The sequence below is a fragment of the Xenopus tropicalis genome, chromosome 2, assembly GCF_000004195.4.
Source record: "Xenopus tropicalis strain Nigerian chromosome 2, UCB_Xtro_10.0, whole genome shotgun sequence".
Lineage (NCBI taxonomy): Eukaryota > Metazoa > Chordata > Amphibia > Anura > Pipidae > Xenopus > Xenopus tropicalis.
The window spans coordinates 168,447,447-168,467,053 of NC_030678.2; the positions used below are offsets into that span (position 1 = coordinate 168,447,447).

The 19,607-nt window shown below is 43.1% G+C and overlaps 1 protein-coding gene across 1 annotated transcript in view; it reads left to right on the forward strand.

The window, feature by feature from the left end:
* Positions 1-11,449: 11,449 nt before the first annotated feature.
* The window catches only part of LOC100497538, a 45,432-nt gene continuing 37,274 nt past the window's right edge, over positions 11,450-19,607 (forward strand). The window contains exon 1 of the mRNA XM_031896376.1: positions 11,450-11,746. Coding sequence (XP_031752236.1) covers positions 11,662-11,746 — 85 coding nt within the window. The 5' untranslated portion in view covers positions 11,450-11,661. The remainder of the gene's footprint in view (positions 11,747-19,607) is intronic.

Here is a 19,607-nt window from a genome sequence, read left to right on the forward strand (position 1 = left end):
CTCAGAGATCAGCTGACAGGAAGTGATGCAGCTCTAACTGCAACAGGAAGTAGTGTGGGAACAAAAGGCAGAACTCTGCCCATTCATTGGCTGATGGAGCCTAGCATGTATGTGTGCCTTGGCTTGTTTGTGTGCTCTGTGACTCCTATGATCCCAGGGGGCGGCCCTTAGTACTTAAAATGGCAGTTTCCTATTTAGGATTACCCAATGGCACATACTACTAAAAAAGTATATTTATTTGAAAATGGTTTATTTAGATGAAGCAGGGTTTTACATATGAGCTGTTTATGCAATATATTATTATAAAGACCTACACTGTTTGGGGTATAATTTTCCTATAATCTCTTTACCCTGATGAGTTTCAATGAAACATGTAGCCACTAGGAGGAGACATTCCACTGATCCAACCTATCTGTGAAGCTTACACCTTACCATCTCTGCACCGTGGGATCCAATTGGCTGGATACCTATGGAACGTTTGTACTTCAGACACTTTGTAAGCACAATTTTATTATTATCTTATTATTGAATGAAACACACACTGAGCCTGCGCCCCTCAGTCCTTATATATATATATTTATATCAAACTGACCTGATCTCTGCAACAAAACTGGTGAAGAATAAAAGAATTTTAATTTTAAATCCGAACTGTTTATAAAACAATAGCGATATTCCCAGAAGAGGACAAGAGACGTTTATAAGAAATGAATGCGAGAGACGTGTACAAACTCCAATCCAATTTATGTTTCTTGTGTCTCTTTTATCTAACGGCACAATGGGACGTATACCTGTCCTGCTTATATACAGCCCATAAATGATTGTTTACATAGAATGGAAATGAAATTGGGGTCTCATTATCATTACGCTGATTTCCGCCATTCTCATAGTAATTATTGTATCACGTTAATTGGGTGTGGATGTGACGTCTCCATCTGCCTTTCATTATTCTCTGAGTCCCCTTGAGTTACTCTAAACAACACACAATCGTGATTTCTGCCGTCCCCGAGGCTTATTGAGAGCGGTAAAGGCATCTGGAGCACTTTCATATCAACCAAAGCCATAATTAATGATTTAAATACCTTGTGTAATCATTAAATGAAGAACGAGACCAGAGTCGTTACTGGGCCGCCCAATGAATATTCAACAAGCAATTTTCCCACTTTGCATTTGTAATTTACTATTCACTATTTATTCTTCTAGAGCCACATTCATGTTAGATAGTAAAGCACACAACTATGTTATTGTCAGCATTCTGACTGCCAGCTCCATGGGTCAGACACATAGTGGGAGGGGATTTTCATGTCATAATAATACCACTCACGACACTGCCATGTCATTTAAAATTGATTTCCCTTTTCTCTGTAATAATAAAACAGTACCTGTACTTGATCCCAACTAAGATATAATTACCCCTTATTGGGGGCAGAACAGCCCTATTGGGTTTATTTAATGGTTAAATGATTCCCTTTTCTCTGTAATAATAAAACAGTACCTGTACTTGATCCCAACTAAGATATAATTACCCCTTATTGGGGGCAGAACAGCCCTATTGGGTTTATTTCATGGTTAAATGATTCCCTTTTCTCTGTAATAATAAAACAGTACCTGTACTTGATCCCAACTAAGATATAATTACCCCTTATTGGGGCAGAACAGCCCTATTGGGTTTATTTCATGGTTAAATGATTCCCTTTTCTCTGTAATAATAAAACAGTACCTGTACTTGATCCCAACTAAGATATAATTACCCCTTATTGGGGGCAGAACAGCCCTATTGGGTTTATTTCATGGTTAAATGATTCCCTTTTCTCTGTAATAATAAAACAGTACCTGTACTTGATCCCAACTAAGATATAATTACCCCTTATTGGGGGCAGAACAGCCCTATTGGGTTTATTTAATGGTTAAATGATTCCCTTTTCTCTGTAATAATAAAACAGTACCTGTACTTGATCCCAACTAAGATATAATTACCCCTTATTGGGGGCAGAACAGCCCTATTGGGTTTATTTCATGGTTAAATGATTCCCTTTTCTCTGTAATAATAAAACAGTACCTGTACTTGATCCCAACTAAGATATAAATAATCCTTATTGGGGGCAGAATGCTCCTATGGGGTTATTATTATTATTTAAATGGTGTTTAAATTATTTTTTAGGCACGGAGGAAAGATCCCTTATCCGGAAAGCCCCAGGTCCCGAGCATTCTGGATAACAGGCCCTATACCTGTATATATATAGTTCCATATAATTCTCTGTAAGGCTGTACTTAGCTACATTACTAATGGAGTGACTTCAGTTGCTTTGTCTGATACACTAAATGCGTCACTGCCTGAGCGACTGATGCAGATTTCAGACAGGGGCTATTTTAGTGCTATTTTGAGCTGTAAATTTTCAGTGCCTTGGCACCTGTCAAGCCATAAATGTACATGTGTCATGTTATTTCTAGGAGGCGTTTCTAGAGGTGACAAAGGGAAAGTAACCTATCATCATAAATCAGTGCATTTCTGTACTGAGTGATGCCATGGGCACTAAATTGCAAAAAAAACTGGATGATAATTACTATTTGTACTCGTACAGTGTGTAGCAAATAGAAAATCTATTTCCTTCCAAACAATGGGGATTCAGTTTGCAGTTCCCTGTATTTCTCAGTATAATGCATTCCTATGGAAGTTGCATGCTTCCCTGCACACTGCATAGTGAAGGGCAGTGCAGCATATGCAGACAACTGCAACAAAATCATGCACCATATATACTGTATATATATATATATATATATACAGTATATACATAAGTTCAGCCAATAGGTGGCACCAATCTCCTAGGTTGGCTTGCAGGGGTATTCCTCTACTGGAGCCTATATAAAGAAGTGTAGGAGCTAGGCACTGCCTCTTTTGGTCTATGAACATCCAATAGGCAGGACTGAAGACCATAAGGGCCAGGCCTGGTGGGAAAGACTGTATCCTTCAGGGCCAGTATGTGAGAAGTAGCTTGGTGTTGGGTAAGAGATAGGTAGGTTAGCCAGCAAGGACAGTGTGTTGTCCCAACGAGGAGTGAGTATTTAGGGGTAAATCCCTGGGTGACTGGGCGCCAGATAGATAACTGGAGAGTTTAGGTGTAGGTTAGAGGTAACCTAAGGGAGCTGTAGTAAGACTTGGACACTGTATCCTGGAAATCGCAGTAAAATAGGGGGAAGGCTGATCGCAGTAAAATAGGGGGAAGGCTGATTCAGGCCCCCTTAATGGTGTTCAACTGCTCAAAGCACAGGGTGGTGAGTGCCCTTGGGGTGGGAGGTATTTACATTGGCCTGAATGTAGAACGGGTACTTTATTTTCTATAAAAGGGGGAGGAGCCCACTCTTCTGTCTCTTTGGACCTTTAGCTGGAGGGTGGATGTGCTGGAGGGCCTGAGCTGGAGAAGTCTCAGTGCAGGAGAAGAATTAAGGTATCCAAAGCCTTAGTGAAATCGGGAAATGGGGACCCCATGAATGAGTTTGTAGCTTCCTACATGATAGCACCTAGAAGTGCAATTTGGTGCCCCAGGGCAGCGTGGGCTTTGGTAATGCCCAGGAAACACCGGCCAAGTGTAGGCAACACCCAGGGTCCCAGGCTAGTAAGTACCCCTGGGAGGCATCCACTTGAGATCCATGTCACTAAGGCATCATATCTGTTGTCTTTTCATTCTATCTCCTATCTTCTACATCAGGGGTGGGCAAACTACAGCCCACGGGCCACGTCCGGCCCCTTGGTCTGTTTAACCCGGCCCACCAACTCTGCAAGTGTCATCACGCGAGACTTGGCGTCTGGGGACTGACGAGCAGAAACTCGGTAATGCTGGCCCGGCCTGTCAGTAAGTCAATGTGGCCCCTGAGCCAAAAACTTTGTCCGCTCCTGTTCTACATGCAGCTGGGTGCGCCAATGGGTGCAAGGAGCAATGGAGCCCAGAGCAAATTGACCTGATAGCACCAGGTGTCTTGTTTTTGTGCACCTTAGTGCTCTAGCACTTGCATACAAAGCATTGCTAGATAACCCCTTGTGTAATGGTCTAGTAACCCATGGCAACCACATGTTTGTTTTTAACATGAGGAAGACAAAAGGGATTGATCAATGCACATTCCCTGGTCCCCTGTTTCATAAGTAAATTGTCTATTAGTTTCATGCTAGTGCATACAGTATATTGACAAGAAACAGGGGTTTTTAGTTACAAAATTATGATCATAAGATTGGTAAGCCACCATACCACGTCAAGGTAAACCCCGTATGGTGGTCCTATCTATTTACCTCTGGTCATATTTTTCAAAGGCTGGCACTCCCCTGTTTCTTGTCAATATACTGTATGCACTAGCATGAAACTAATAGACAATTTACTTATGAAACAGGGGACCAGGGAATGTGCATTGATCAATCCCTTTTGTCTTTCTGTATGTTTGTAGTTAATTTGGCCAGATCAGTTGCACTTCCATTGTATTTGTATACTTTATTTAGCCTTGGAGTGCTCCCACAACCTCTTTTTGTGTATTTTTGTTTTTAACATGCTAAGTACAGCTGAACAGTTACTACTGGTTGCAACAGATAATAGCACATTTAATTTGCCAAGCCCTTCAGCTGAAATGAGCCTCCGTACAACCCGCCATTCATTGACAAACAGCGACCTCCACAACAGACAGTGAAGGCGACACAATTACACAATAATGGGCAAAGCCATGGGAGCAAATGGAACTGTCAGAGAGAATATTATGACATAGAGCCTTCCATTTCCATTTCAGGTCCCATACAGAGATAGAATTAGAGGCAGAGCAGAGGCCTAATACACAGCTGTAATACGTGCCCTTCACAAGGAGAAAGGGAAATTGCTGTCGGCAGTGTGTTCAGATTTACTGTTTAATTCAATAGAAAGTCATTTGATATATTACCTTGTACCTTCCCTGTGTATTATCCCTTCTAACACTCCGGGATTCTGTTTTGTGCCTCGAGCCTCGTGCAGATTAGATTAGGGGCTATCAGTGTAAAAGCCCATGAAAAGTATTGAAGTAGAGGCGCTTATTTGTGCCGTTTGGGAACACAGTGCAGGTTACGCTCAGTGACTCTTAGGGGCACATTTACTAACCCACGAACGGGCCGAATGCGTCCGATTAGCGTTTTTTTCGTAATGATCGGTATTTTGCGATTTTTCGGAAAATTGACGCGACTTTTTTGTAGCCGTTCCGAAAGTTGCGCAAAATCTGGCGATTTTTTCGTAGCGTTAAAACTTGCACGAAAAGTCGCGCCTTTTTCGTAGCCATTCCGAAAGTTGCGCAAAATGTTGCGATTTTTTCGTAGCGTTAAAACTTGCGCGAAAAGTCGCGCCTTTTAAGTTTTAACGCTATGAAAAAAAATCGCCACATTTTGCGCAACTTTCGGAATGGCAACGAAAAAGTTGCGTTTTTTCGCGCAAGTCGTAATGGCTACAAATCGTATTGGTAACGAAAAAGTTGCGACAATTTCCGAAAAGTCGTAAAGGCGCCGAAAAAATCGCAAAAAATACGAAAAAGTCGCAAAATGTTCGTTTTCCAATCGGAATTTTTCCAATTCGGATTCGGATTCGTGGGTTAGTAAATGTGCCCCTTAGTGTGGCTATCAGACATTTTTTCCCATTGAGATTGAAGAAGTCCCCTTGGGGCACATGATTTTTAGTCGAGGCTACTGTTAGTAGGATAAGAGATATTTTATTCCTCAAGGAACCAGCGGTGTAAATTGATATTACTGAGCCCCACACAGGGTCAGACTGGGACACCGGGAAAATACTCAGTGGGCCCCAGTGGCCCAGACCCGACCCTATTGCTGCTTCCTCTGGCCTCTGATGTCCTCCCATGACGCATTTCACATACGTGTTCAGGGGAGGCCGTCGGACAGGGGCCCCTGCGGGGAGGGGGTTTAGGGGTGCGCGGCAGGGGCCCCTGCGGGGGTCGTGGGCGAAGGAGGAACCTTGGGGTGGTAGCCCTGGTGGGCCCTGCACCCCCCAGTCCGATTATGGCCCCACAGCAATTTCAGTTTATGGCCCCCTCTACTCATTCCACCAAAATATATTGAAATCACTGAATATTTAGGGCCTTACTGGGCTCTCTAGACTCCAGGGTCTGCTTCCACTTTAGTTCCGCCCCTGCACGGAATATTCTATATATGTAGAACTCTACAATGTTGTATTGAGCTAATGTCTTTTATTATAGTCTTAATGTGTCAACTATTTCTTTTCCTTTGTTTGTGCATAATGTCACAATAGGTATCATGGGTCAATTGGCAGAACAAGGAAGAAATAGTTTAAGGGGTGGTTCATTCTATAACTTTTAGTATGTGATAGAATGACCCATTCTAAGCAACTTTACAATTGGTCTTCATTATTCAATGATTTGCCTTCTTCTTCCAACTCTTTGCAGTTTTTTGCAGTCTCTCACCCAAACCACTCCCTGGTTGCTGAGGTAACTTGGACCCCAGCAACCAACTAATTGCAGAAACTGAACTGAAAATTAAATAACTAAAAAGCTACAAATAATAAAAAATGAAAACCACTGGCAAATTGTCTCGGAATATTACTCTCTGCCTGCATTATACTAAAAGCTAACTCAAAGGTGAACAACCCCTTTTAGCTGAGCGGAATGGGAGGCAGAAGTTTCCATGACAAACAGTAAAAAACACAAAACGCGTGGAGCATTTGTCACTTTATAGTCACTTTATCGGCTGCCCGAGTTCGTTACAATCATCATTATGTAACAGACAACATGAGTTGGCGACCCTCCCTGTGGGTGGATAATCAGCCTGGGATCTGTAAGGGTTCCTATAGCTACTTATAGTTATCTCCCGCTACCCTCCTGTTGGTTTGTATGTGCCCAAGGAAACAGCTACAACTGCCCACACACCGCACAACTCGTATTATTGCATATTGTTGTTCTGTCGTCTCCAAGACTCAGGAATTATCCCTGACTTGTTGGCTGCCCAAACCTTCATCATCATCTGATTCTATAGGGATCTGCAGAACAATGGAGTGAATTGAAGCAGACTCCTACGGCTGCAGCATTATTATCTGCACCGGCACCATGACCAGTGCTTTATATTGAGCATTAATATATGGAATAAAGGGCATAATGTGCCCACCATTTTGTAACGTGTAGGAAGCTGAGTGTATAAAGCATTGGCTAATTGCACCCCTTTTTCTCACTAAGCACCCTGCGCTGCATAAATATCCCCCAATGTGTCTCTGTATTTCATGTGTCGCCCCCACACTCCTAATACACATAGGGGCTGATTTACTAATCCACGAATCTGAATCCCAAATGGGGAAAAATCGGATTGGAAAGGAACATTTTGCGACTTTTTCGTATTTTTTGCGATTTTTTTCATCACCGTCGTGACTTTTTCGTAGCCGTTACGACTTGCACGAATTGTCGCGACTTTTGCATAGCCATTATGACTTTCGTGAATTGTCGCAATTTTTTCGTATTGAGCACTCGAAAAATTTGCGACAATTCGCGAAAAAGTCGCAAAATACTGATCATTACGAAAAAAACGCATTCGGACGCTTTTCGGACGTTCGTGGATTAGTAAATGTGCCCCCAAATATGTGTTATGCTATTGACTTAAGGCAGCCATACACAGGCCGATTTTAGCTGCCGATATTGGTCCTTTGGCGGTATTGGTCGCCAAACGAGCGGATCTTCTCCCGATATCCCCACCTACGGGTGGGCAATATCGGAGAAAATGTAGGCTAATTCGATCGTTTGGCCCTGGGGCCAAACAATCAAGTTATAATGGCGGCAATGGCACAGTCGGTTCGGGGACTGAATCAACGAGCCGTTGCGGTCCCCGATCCGACTAAATCTTTTAACCTGCCCAATCAATATCTGGCCAATTTCAGGCCAGATATTGGTCGGGCAGGCCCCTCGATCTGCCCCTACACGGGCTGATAAGCTGCTGTCCAAGGGACCCATATTGGCAGCTAGAATCGGCCCGTGTATGGCCACCTTTAGACTGATTCGGCAGCTTATCTGCCCGTGTATGGGCACCACCGACGAGCCTCCCCTGAAATTGTCCAGATCTTGATTGGGTAGGTTTGATTTTTCTGTTGAATTGGGAACCACAGTAGCTTGTTGATTTGGTCCCCGAACCAACCGGCCATTTTAATTCAATCATTTGGGGCAAAATGACCAAATTAGCCTGATATCGCCCATCGGTGGGCATATCGGGAGAAGATCTGCTCCCTTGGTGACCTTACCAAGCGAGCAGATCTTACTCTGTGGGGCCAGCTTTACTATCGGTGCTTCTCCAACCACGTGTGCCAGCCCTTACTGAGTGTATCCAGTCTTGGAGAACAACGGTGAAAGCACCAAAACTGCCACCACTATCCTCCAGTTCCAGCGCTCACAATTTGGATCCCGAGAGCACAGGAATATAATAAAAAAAAAAGTCTTTGTTTTATATCCTAATATCCAGAATGCTCAGGACCAGAGTTTTCTGGATAAGTGATCTCCATTGTTTTATTCTATTAAAAAAACTATGACCCGCACCCAGTCCTAACCAATCCCTGGGGATCCTGCACCCACATGAATGTGCAGCGTTTGTCCATCCTTTGCATTATCCTCAGTAACAGCGGAGACCTATTCCTCCCCTTGGCAGCCAGTTGCGCCATAACATCAGCCAGTTGTGCCAAAACATAAGTCAGTTGTGCCAAAACATCAGCCAGTTGTGCCAAAACATCAGCCAGTTGCGCCATAACATCAGCCAGTTGTGCCATAACATCAGCCGGTTGTGCCATAACATCAGCCGGTTGTGCCATAACATCGGCCAGTTGCGCCAAAACATCAGCCAGTTGCGCCATAACATCGGCCAGTTGCGCCATAACATCGGCCAGTTGTGCCATAACATCGGCCAGTTGTGCCATAACATCGGCCAGTTGTGCCATAACATCGGCCAGTTGTGCCATAACATCGGCCAGTTGCGCCATAACATCGGCCAGTTGCGCCATAACATCGGCCAGTTGCGCCATAACATCGGCCAGTTGCGCCATAACATCGGCCAGTTGCGCCATAACATCGGCCAGTTGCGCCATAACATCGGCCAGTTGCGCCATAACATCGGCCAGTTGTGCCATAACATCGGCCAGTTACATAGTTACATCAAGAACTAGAAAATACAGAGAAAGCTGAATATGGAAAGAGCATTACTAACACTTTTATAGACCCCAGGGAAGCCACTCAACAAGAATACAATCAATCAACGTCTTCTCATAATATATTAAGGTAAGAGAGGTTGGAGTAACAGTGTGCTATATAAATACGTGTCTCCATCGTATGTACTGGCAGCTGAGAGACTTGCCATAACATCGGCCAGTTGTACTTAGCACAATAAAGTGGCGCTCACTGCGGGGCCACAAATGCTCAGCAGGACTAGGAAGTCTCTTGTCACCCCGTGTTAGTTACCCGCGCCTGCCAAAGAGACAGCGCTGATAGGGATCAGCCATAGAACCTGACACAGAAGCCGCAATGTTTCTATGCACAGAGCTATTCCCATTGCACAGCTGGGCACACACAGCCCCAGCATTCACTCCAGAGACAGGCAGTAACTGCAGGACGCCAGACACCTAATGACTTCCCAGAGTCAGGTTTGCTATCTGATTGGATGCCTGGGGCAACAAGCAGAAAATGGATGGAATAAATTCAAAGGAAAACTGATTGTGAAGTCTCTCAGCTGCCAGTACATATGATGGAGACACGTATTTATATAGCGCACTGTTACTCCAACCTCTCTTACCTTAATATATTATGAGAAGATGTTGATTGATTGTATTCTTGTTGAGTGGCTTCCCTGGGGTCTATAAAAGTGTTAGTAATGCTCTTTCCATATTCAGCTTTCTCTGTATTTTCTAGTTCTTGATTCCAAGTTTGCCCATAGCCTGTACCATAAAACTATGGCACATAGGGATTCCCCTGTACTAAGCACAATTCAGCAGGAACAGCCCCCTAAGTTTGCTCATAGCCTGTACAGAGAGATACCATAAAACTATGGCACATACGGATTCCCCTGTACTAAGCACAATTCAGCAGGAACAGCCCCCTAAGTTTGCTCATAGCCTGTACAGAGAAATACTATAAAACTATGGCACATAGGGATTCCCCTGTACTAAGCACAATTCAGCAGGAACAGCCCCCTAAGTTTGCTCATAGCCTGTACAGAGAGATACCATAAAACTATGGCACATAGGGATTCCCCTGTACTAAGCACAATTCAGCAGGAACAGCCCCCTAAGTTTGCTCATAGCCTGTACAGAGAGATACCATAAAACTATGGCACATAGGGATTCCCCTGTACTAAGCACAATTCAGCAGGAACAGCCCCCTAAGTTTGCTCATAGCCTGTACAGAGAGATACTATAAAACTATGGCACATAGGGATTCCCCTGTACTAAGCACAATTCAGCAGGAACAGCCCCCTAAGTTTGCTCATAGCCTGTACAGAGAGATACCATAAAACTATGGCACATAGGGATTCCCCTGTACTAAGCACAATTCAGCAGGAACAGACCCCCTAAGTTTGCTCATAGCCTGTACAGAGAGATACCATAAAACTATGGCAGCATAGGGATTCCCCTGTACTAAGCACAATTCAGCAGGAACAGCCCCCTAAGTTTGCTCATAGCCTGTACAGAGAGATACCATAAAACTATGGCACATAGGGATTCCCCTGTACTAAGCACAATTCAGCAGGAACAGCCCCCTAAGTTTGCTCACAGCCTGTACAGAGAGATACCATAAAACTATGGCACATAGGGATTCCCCTGTACAATTCAGCAGGAACAGCCCCCTAAGTTTGCTCATAGCCTGTACAGAGAGATACCATAAAACTATGGCAGCATAGGGATTCCCCTGTACTAAGCACAATTCAGCAGGAACAGCCCCCTAAGTTTGCTCATAGCCTGTACAGAAAGATACCATAAAACTATGGCACATAGGGATTCCCCTGTACTAAGCACAATTCAGCAGGAACAGCCCCCTAAGTTTGCTCATAGCCTGTACAGAGAGATACCATAAAACTATGGCAACATAGGGATTCCCCTGTACTAAGCACAATTCAGCAGGAACAGCCCCCTAAGTTTGCTCATAGCCTGTACAGAGAGATACCATAAAACTATGGCAGCATAGGGATTCCCCTGTACAATTCAGCTCTCTCCATTCCCTATATCCATACATAATAGAGATATTCATATGAAAACCTATCTTTCTATAAATATTTTTTTTACTTTATTTTACCAGCTCTCTTTTCCAATTACTCCCTATATAAAAGCCTCTCATGAAACCCCAGTGTGGATAATTCCATACAGTACAAGCTGCTCCTGCGGACAATAAAAGCCCAGTTGCCCCCCTCCCCAGAGAGACAGAGCCCACATGACTGGGGGAGGGATCAGGGCTGGTGTGACATGTGGCTGGATACTATCGCTATCCCTGTGTGTCCCTGGCAGTGCGAGGGGGTACTTGCTAGGATGCCTTGGGGGGCACCTCTCCTCCTCCATCCCGGATGCAACCAGGACTTTCTGCCCTATCCACCACTAGGGTATAAATAGGGGGCCCCATTGTAAGACTGGTCCCCCAGTTCTTCATGACTCCTGAGCAATGTAGCAGGATTCTCATGTTTATTCCATGGATTTGCGAGCAGAGATGCTGCTGAAGGATCTGAGGAAGCTGCTGTCCCTCCTCATTCTGCACATTGCCTGTGCCAAGGCAGGTAAGCACCTTCATTGCAAATATTTGAGCTGATTAAAGGGCAAGTCAAGAGTCCAGCTGTGCCCTTTTTTAATTAGGTTTGGGGTGCATTTCTGTACGGGAATGGGAATGGGTCTCAGAACGTATCAGAACTTTCCTCTTAATTCAAAATCAGTTTGCAGATTAATGGCACTGAATGCAAGCTTAGGGGGGCTTCAATAAACATTGGAGAGCAAAGGCTAACTTAAACCATCCTTCAGCCCCCCCTGTGATTTGTTGAGGCTCCATTAAACTCACATTCCAATATTTCAATAATCATATTAATTAATATCCAGCCCAGCAAGTTAGCATTCCCAGCTGATCTGACGTTCATGCTGGGTCCCCCCATAATCTCTGTTTTAGCTGCTCTAGGGGAGCCCCATACATTGGGAAACTCTGCCCTGGATTATGTATGCCTAATAACTTTGTTAGGGTAGGAGAGAGAGAATGTCCCAAGCCCTGTGCAGTAGTGCGAGTGTAAGCTCTCCGTGCCAATGGGACTTCAGCTGTATCTGTTAGGGTCTAGTCATAGGGGGGAACCAATGGTGTTTGTTAAATAGATCACTGTGGCAGAACTACTAGCATTAACACTTTGTTTGTAAACTCTGGTACCGGTACTGAAGGTTCTGCTTGATAATACAGCAGCTCCCTACCTGGGTTTCTCTATGGGGCAGAGGGGCAATATGGGGCATTATGTTATACTAGTGAGGCATAAGGACTGTATCCGCATACGATGAAAGTCTGTGCCTTATGTGCAAAATTCCCAACATTGTACTAGGGCAGAGTTTGTATGATCCACAGGGGGCACGTGTTCACACACATCATGTACTTACTATCCCTTCCCATGGGCTGTACTACTCACTTCTACTATAGGTGCTGCTGCACAATTATCCCTATTACTGCTGCACTATCACCATTACTACTACAGGGGCTTCTGCACTATCATCACCATTACTACTACAGGGGTTTCTGCACTATCATCACCATTACTACTACAGGGGCTTCAGCACTATCATCACCATTACTACTACAGGGGCTTCTGCACTATCATCACCATTACTACTACAGGGGCTTCTGCACTATCATCACCATTACTACTACTGGGGCTTCTGCACTATCATCACCATTACTACTACAGGGGCTTCTGCACTATCATCACCATTACTACTACAGGGGCTTCTGCACTATCATCACCATTACAACTACAGGGGCTTCTGCACTATCATCACCATTACTACTACAGGGGCTTCTGCACTATCATCACCATTACTACTACTGGGGCTTCTGCACTATCATCACCATTACTACTACAGGGGCTTCTGCACTATCATCACCATTACAACTACAGGGGCTTCTGAACTATCATCACCATTACTACTACAGGGGCTTCTGCACTATCATCACCATTACTACTACAGGGGCTTCTGCACTATCATCACCATTACTACTACAGGGGTTTCTGCACTATCATCACCATTACTACTACAGGGGCTTCTGCACTATCATCACCATTACAACTACAGGGGCTTCAGCACTATCATCACCATTACAACTACAGGGGCTTCAGCACTATCATCACCATTACAACTACAGGGGCTTCTGCACTATCATCACCATTACAACTACAGGGGCTTCAGCACTATCATCACCATTACAACTACAGGGGCTTCTGCACTATCATCACCATTACTACTACAGGGGTTTCTGCACTATCATCGCCATTACAACTACAGGGGCTTCTGCACTATCATCACCATTACTACTACAGGGGCTTCAGCACTATCATCACCATTACTACTACAGGGACTGCTTCACTATAATCCCCACTGATACTACAGGGGCTGCTATACTGTTTCCCATTGTTACTGCGGTCACTGCTGTGCTATTATCCTCCCATTTACTACAGGTGCTGCTGCCCTTTTATCTCCTGTAGTGTAACTAGAAGTGGCCGGGCCCCCCGGAAGGAATCACTGGGGTGGGCTGGAGTGCCACTGGCAGTCAACCCACTCTCCCCTTCCAACCTGGCTGCCGCTCGCTTGATTGTGGCAAGCAGCCAGAAGGGGCTGGGGTAGGGAAATACCATACAGACAATGCTGTGGGCCAGGTCCCCCCCTGTGATATTGTAGTTACGCCGCTGCCCGCTGCTACTGCATGTGCTGTTGCACTATTATAGCTACTGTAGCTGTGTATGTGCCAATGTGAGTCCTGTATGTTTAAAGGGGAAGTTCATCTTTATATTAACTGTAGATATAAATATTAACCTACTGTGGTTATTGATTGAACTCTCTATTCTACCTCTTTCCAGTCTACAGTTGCAGACCTCAATTTTTCTTTTTCTCTTCAGTCCCTCTACTAATGATTTTTCCATTTTCATTACCAGACTGCTCATGAGTTCATTGAGTTGCTATGGTAATTTCCCCCTGGGAACCAGATAACACTTTACATTCCGAGCCTGCAGAACACAACATATAAATAATTCAGAAATCACAAAAAAAAAAAAAAATAAGACCAATTGCAAACAAGAATCCTGCATAGTGATGAAGGAATCTGTTCCGTTTCGGTTTGCCTAAAAATTTGCGAAACGTTGGAAAACTTCGCAAAACAGCAAAAAATTTACAAAACGTGGAAAATGATGCGTGTGGAAAACATATAAATGATTGTTGTTATTATTATTATTATTATTATTAACATTTATAAAGCGCCAACATATTCCACAGCGCTGTACAATAAGTTCTAAAAAATAAGACCAATTGCAAACAAAAAAATCCTAATTTTTTGATTCGGCAATTGTTGCACCATTTATTAAAGGTACATGGACCTTAGCACGCTCCTTGCATAGGGTCTTCTGCTGAGAACACACTACTGATGTTGGGAAACAGCAGACTTGGTCGTATGGTAAATACATTGCATTATGGGTAAAACTTTGGCAAATTTTGTCCAAAATTGCCAGTTGCACTTACAGTGATAAATGAGCCCTAATGAGCATTATTCACATGGATTATTCACTAATAGCCAATGCCCAGTGCCTCTAAAACCCACAATGTTAGTTTCCCATTAAAGTTAATATAAGCTGTTGAAAAATATATCACCATTAAAATCCATTGGTACAGCCCAGTGCTTCACAGAGCCATCCGAACGAAGAGGAGTAGTGGCTCCCGTATCTTCCTCGGCTGTTGATCAGGAATAATAACGAGGATATGTTCTTGAGTAATTGCCACAGTGTAGCGTAGGTTTGGCATTTGGTTCCTCAGGACCCGGGTGGAAACCATCCATGTGCTAGCCAATTCCCCCGGCCTTGGGTAATAATTATACTCTATATTACTCACAGTGCTGGTCCTGTAGAATGATAAATTGCTCGTAGCAGGTGTTTGTATATGGAGCTGCTCCAACGTAGCATTTTTATTTGCCTTCTTCAGTTCTGTCATGTAAAGTCTTTACCTGGTGCAGCATTCTAGTTAGGTCCTTATCCAATGATATTAGTAGACCCCTAAAATCTGTCCAATAAATGTTTTACTAAGTGACAGAAGATGGGTAAACCACTATTTACACCACTGATTCTTTAAATTTGGGGTTGGGGGGCTTAGAGCAGTGGCAGGGGAAAGAGCCTGAAGGCTTTTTAGGGTGATAGTTGATGAGAATGAATTTTTAGTCTGCTAGATAAACCCGAAAGCCCATCTCGAGTTGAGATTTAGTGGTCTCCAACCAGTGGCTCAGGAGCAACATGGTGCTCACCAACCCCTTTGATGAGGTGCTTATTTTTGAATTTCTGATTAGGAGGCAAAAAGACCATGTGTACTGCCAGTTAGAGCCTCCTGTAGGCTGCCAATCAACATTGAGCTACCAAATACCCAATCACAGCCCTTACTGGGCACCCCTAGGAACTTTTTCATGCTTGTGTTGCTCCCATACGTGTTTATATTTAAATGCTCATAGGTAAAAAAGGTTGGGGACCCCTGTCTTAGATATTCTTAGAACTACTGCTCATTGACTGATGCGCCAATGTTCTTTCTTATATTTGTAATCTTCTAATTAGCCAAGGGAGCCCTGACCACAGGTTGGACCTCCAATGGGGCTTGAACTGAGAAAGTCCAAGAACCACTGAGTGGGGGTTCCATTATAGGAAGGGGTTCCATTACTTTCCAAAATGATACATGTAATGAGTGACTTAATGATAAACAGGGCTTAGTACCTTTCTATCAAGGAAGCCTATATTCATTCTTACTTTGATAAACCCTTTGCTCATTTTGGGGTTAGGGAAACAAGATCGTTCCTGTGTGCTAGATTTTGTTTGGTTCTAGGTTTTGTTTGCTTGGGAACTTAATGGACATCTGGCTTTTTTCAGTCTCATTTAATATGTTCTATTATCACACTAAATAAATGAAGATCAAACTGTATAAAGAAAGCTGTTGAAGTGAAATATTAGAAAAATATTAATCTTTCGTCACATTTAGAAGGTTTTGGATCACCCCTGGCTGAAGGCAAACCGGGTCAAAATCATTAGGGCTTTGCACCTTGTTTTGGATCAAAGCAACCAGCATTACCTGTAAATGTATTGTTGAACTTGAGGGCCATTATTATTGAGCTTGGAGGACCATTATGGAGTTGCAGGGCCAGGAGACAATAACAAAAGTTGACGTCCAACGCTGCTGGGTCATTAAGGGTTCCATGTTATTAGGAAATGTGTGGAACTGAGATACTTGGGATCAAACCAACCATTCTAACCTATTGTCAACTGAATTGACTCACTGGGGGAATAAAGGTATTTAATCATAGTTTTCCTCTGGAAGTGCCAAAATATAATATTATTTTAAAGTCATGGGGGTTGATTTGACAGCCAAGGTTTCATTGTGGTCTATCAACCTAGGTAGGGTGAATAGTAAATTTAAATATAGCTAAAGACACCACCCGGAATTTCTATTGAGCAAAAAAAAAGAATTCATTACTAATCCTTGTATATAAATGATACTGTAGAGCGACGGGTGGTTATTATTATAGGTTATTATAGGGCTGGGGGATGTGCTTTCATGTGGTTGTATAATAGAAGTTGCTTGATATAGTAATGCATTGTTCATGGAGTAATCTCTCGCAGGCACCAACAGCTTCACCAAGAGAGAATTCTGTAATAACTGAAAGCTTCACCCTTCCTGTAGGAAATGGATTAACCTCTGATATGTATGGAATTGAAGTCACCTAGCAGGGAATGATTGGTTTGGTACTGAAAGCAAGAGAAAGCAAACAAGCTTTTTATCCATATATATTTGTTCTTTAGACTGTAAGCAAGCACAGCCCTGAATCCTTCTGATTTATATTGTGAGTGAAGTGAATCCATATAAAGGTTTATAATAAAGATACAGTACTAAGAGGAAGGATTTGAGTTCAGTTCTATAGAAGGAGCTGAGAAAGATACTGCACTCCGGGCTCTTTATATAGTTTTATTATGGAAGGGCAGTCATTTAGGGCCCTTCCTAATCCATGTACTTTATAACAGACATTTTTAGAATAATGGCACTTTATAGAGGCTACTTCAGCCGTTGTCAGATGATAGTCCCATGGAAACCATGCAATTTCAGGTATCTTGGGGTTTTTCAGTGCAAGTGTATGGGAGCATTTTCTGGCTATTTATGCCATTATAACTCTTGAAGAACATCTGGTTAAGGCAGAAAGCAGGAGAAAATCATATACGTGTGGTGTTGGCTTTGTGCCTACATCTTGACTCTGGTTAGTATATATACCTAACGTATGATCTCCTTTCTTTTAAAAGGGGTTCTGCAATGACTCTACCATTTTACATTTTATTCTCAAACAAATAAATGTATTTTTTTTAAGCTGTAACATCTCAGTGCATTGATTCTGAGCATTCAGAAGGAGCTAGCACTACATAATAGAACTGCTTTCAGATAAGCTAAAGTTTCTCCTATGCAGTGTAACTGGAGGAGTCATGACTTGGTTGAGCCGGACTTGGATTTCTTACTATTGAGTGCTATTCTGATACCTACTGGGAGCTGCTATCTTGCTCCCTTCCCATTGTTCTGCTGATCGGCTGCTCGGGGTGAGGGGGGGATATCACTCCAACTTGCAGCACAGCAGTAAAGTGTGCCTGAGTCTGATCTTTCAGAAGGAGCCAGCGCTACACATTAGATCTGCTTTCAGCTAACCTATTGTTTCTCCTACTCCCATGTAACTGGAGGAGTCCCAAGCCGGACTTGGATTTCTTACTATTGAGTGCTATTCTGATACCTACTGGGAGCTGCTATCTTGCTCCCTTCCCATTGTTCTGCTGATCGGCTGCTGGGGGGGAGGGGGGGGATATCACTCCAACTTGCAGCGCAGCAGTAAAGTGTGAGTGAAGTTTATCAGAGCACAGGTCACATGGCTGTGGCACCCTGGGAAATGAAGAATATGGCTAGCCCCATGGGAAAAACAGATTACAATGCAGGATTCAGTTGGAGAAGCTCTATTAACTGATGGGTTTTGTATTAACCATGTGTTTGCCAAAGAATACCTTTAAATGCCTAATCTGTAGGTTTGCAGTGCTGATACGGTGCCCTGCACCCAAGTTACATGGCTAAACATTGTACTATACTCACACTACTGTCTCATAGCTTTACACACAGGGTTAATCCCATTAAATGTGCAACGCAGAAAGGTGGAAGGGATGATTGTCAGTGCAGCTGTGACCCATGACCTTCTGTGTCACCTCATTTCTTTTATCTGCTGCAGAGATCATACACTGAGATAATGGGCCAGATAATTGGCAGGGACACAGCCAGGGGCTGATCCAAACCAGCGATTCCAGGATTCAGGGAGTGAAGGAATCCAGCATAGAGGAGTCAGACGCCATGTAAAATGTGGCAAAGAGTCCCATTGGGAATGGAACTACATTTGAGGGGTTAGTAGGGTGTAGGCAGGATAGCAAGGGATCCTGGGTTTATTCCAAGGGGAGTATAAAACAGTACCTGTACTTGATCCCAACTAAGATATAATTACCCCTTATTGGGGCAGAACAGCCCTATTGGGTTTATTTAATGGTTAAATGATTCCCTTTTCTCTGTAATAATAAAACAGTACCTGTACTTGATCCCAACTAAGATATAATTACCCCTTATTGGGGCAGAACAGCCCTATTGGGTTTATTTAATGGTTAAATGATTCCCTTTTCTCTGTAATAATAAAACAGTACCTGTACTTGATCCCAACTAAGATATAATTACCCCTTATTGGGGGCAGAACAGCCCTATTGGGTTTATTTAATGGTTAAATGATTCCCTTTTCTCTGTAATAATAAAACAGTACCTGTACTTGATCCCAACTAAGATATAATTACCCCTTATTGGGGGCAGAACAGCCCTATTGGGTTTATTTAATGGTTAAATGATTCCCTTTTCTCTGTAATAATAAAACAGTACCTGTACTTGATCCCAACTAAGATATAATTACCCCTTATTGGGGCAGAACAGCCCTATTGGGTTTATTTAATGGTTAAATGATTCCCTTTTCTCTGTAATAATAAAACAGTACCTGTACTTGATCCCAACTAAGATATAATTACCCCTTATTGGGGCAGAACAGCCCTATTGGGTTTATTTAATGGTTAAATGATTCCCTTTTCTCTGTAATAATAAAACAGTACCTGTACTTGATCCCAACTAAGATATAGTTACATGAGTTGTAAAAACACCACTGGGCTGATTGGTTACTCTGGGTTTCAAGCCGATCAAGAAAGGGCCTTGGTGACCTACCTACATACAAATATCTTTTTATGGAAGTTTATATCATATATGTATTATATTTGGTGCTATTTACTTGGTGAAATCTCCTTAATCCACAAATTATACTACTTTGCA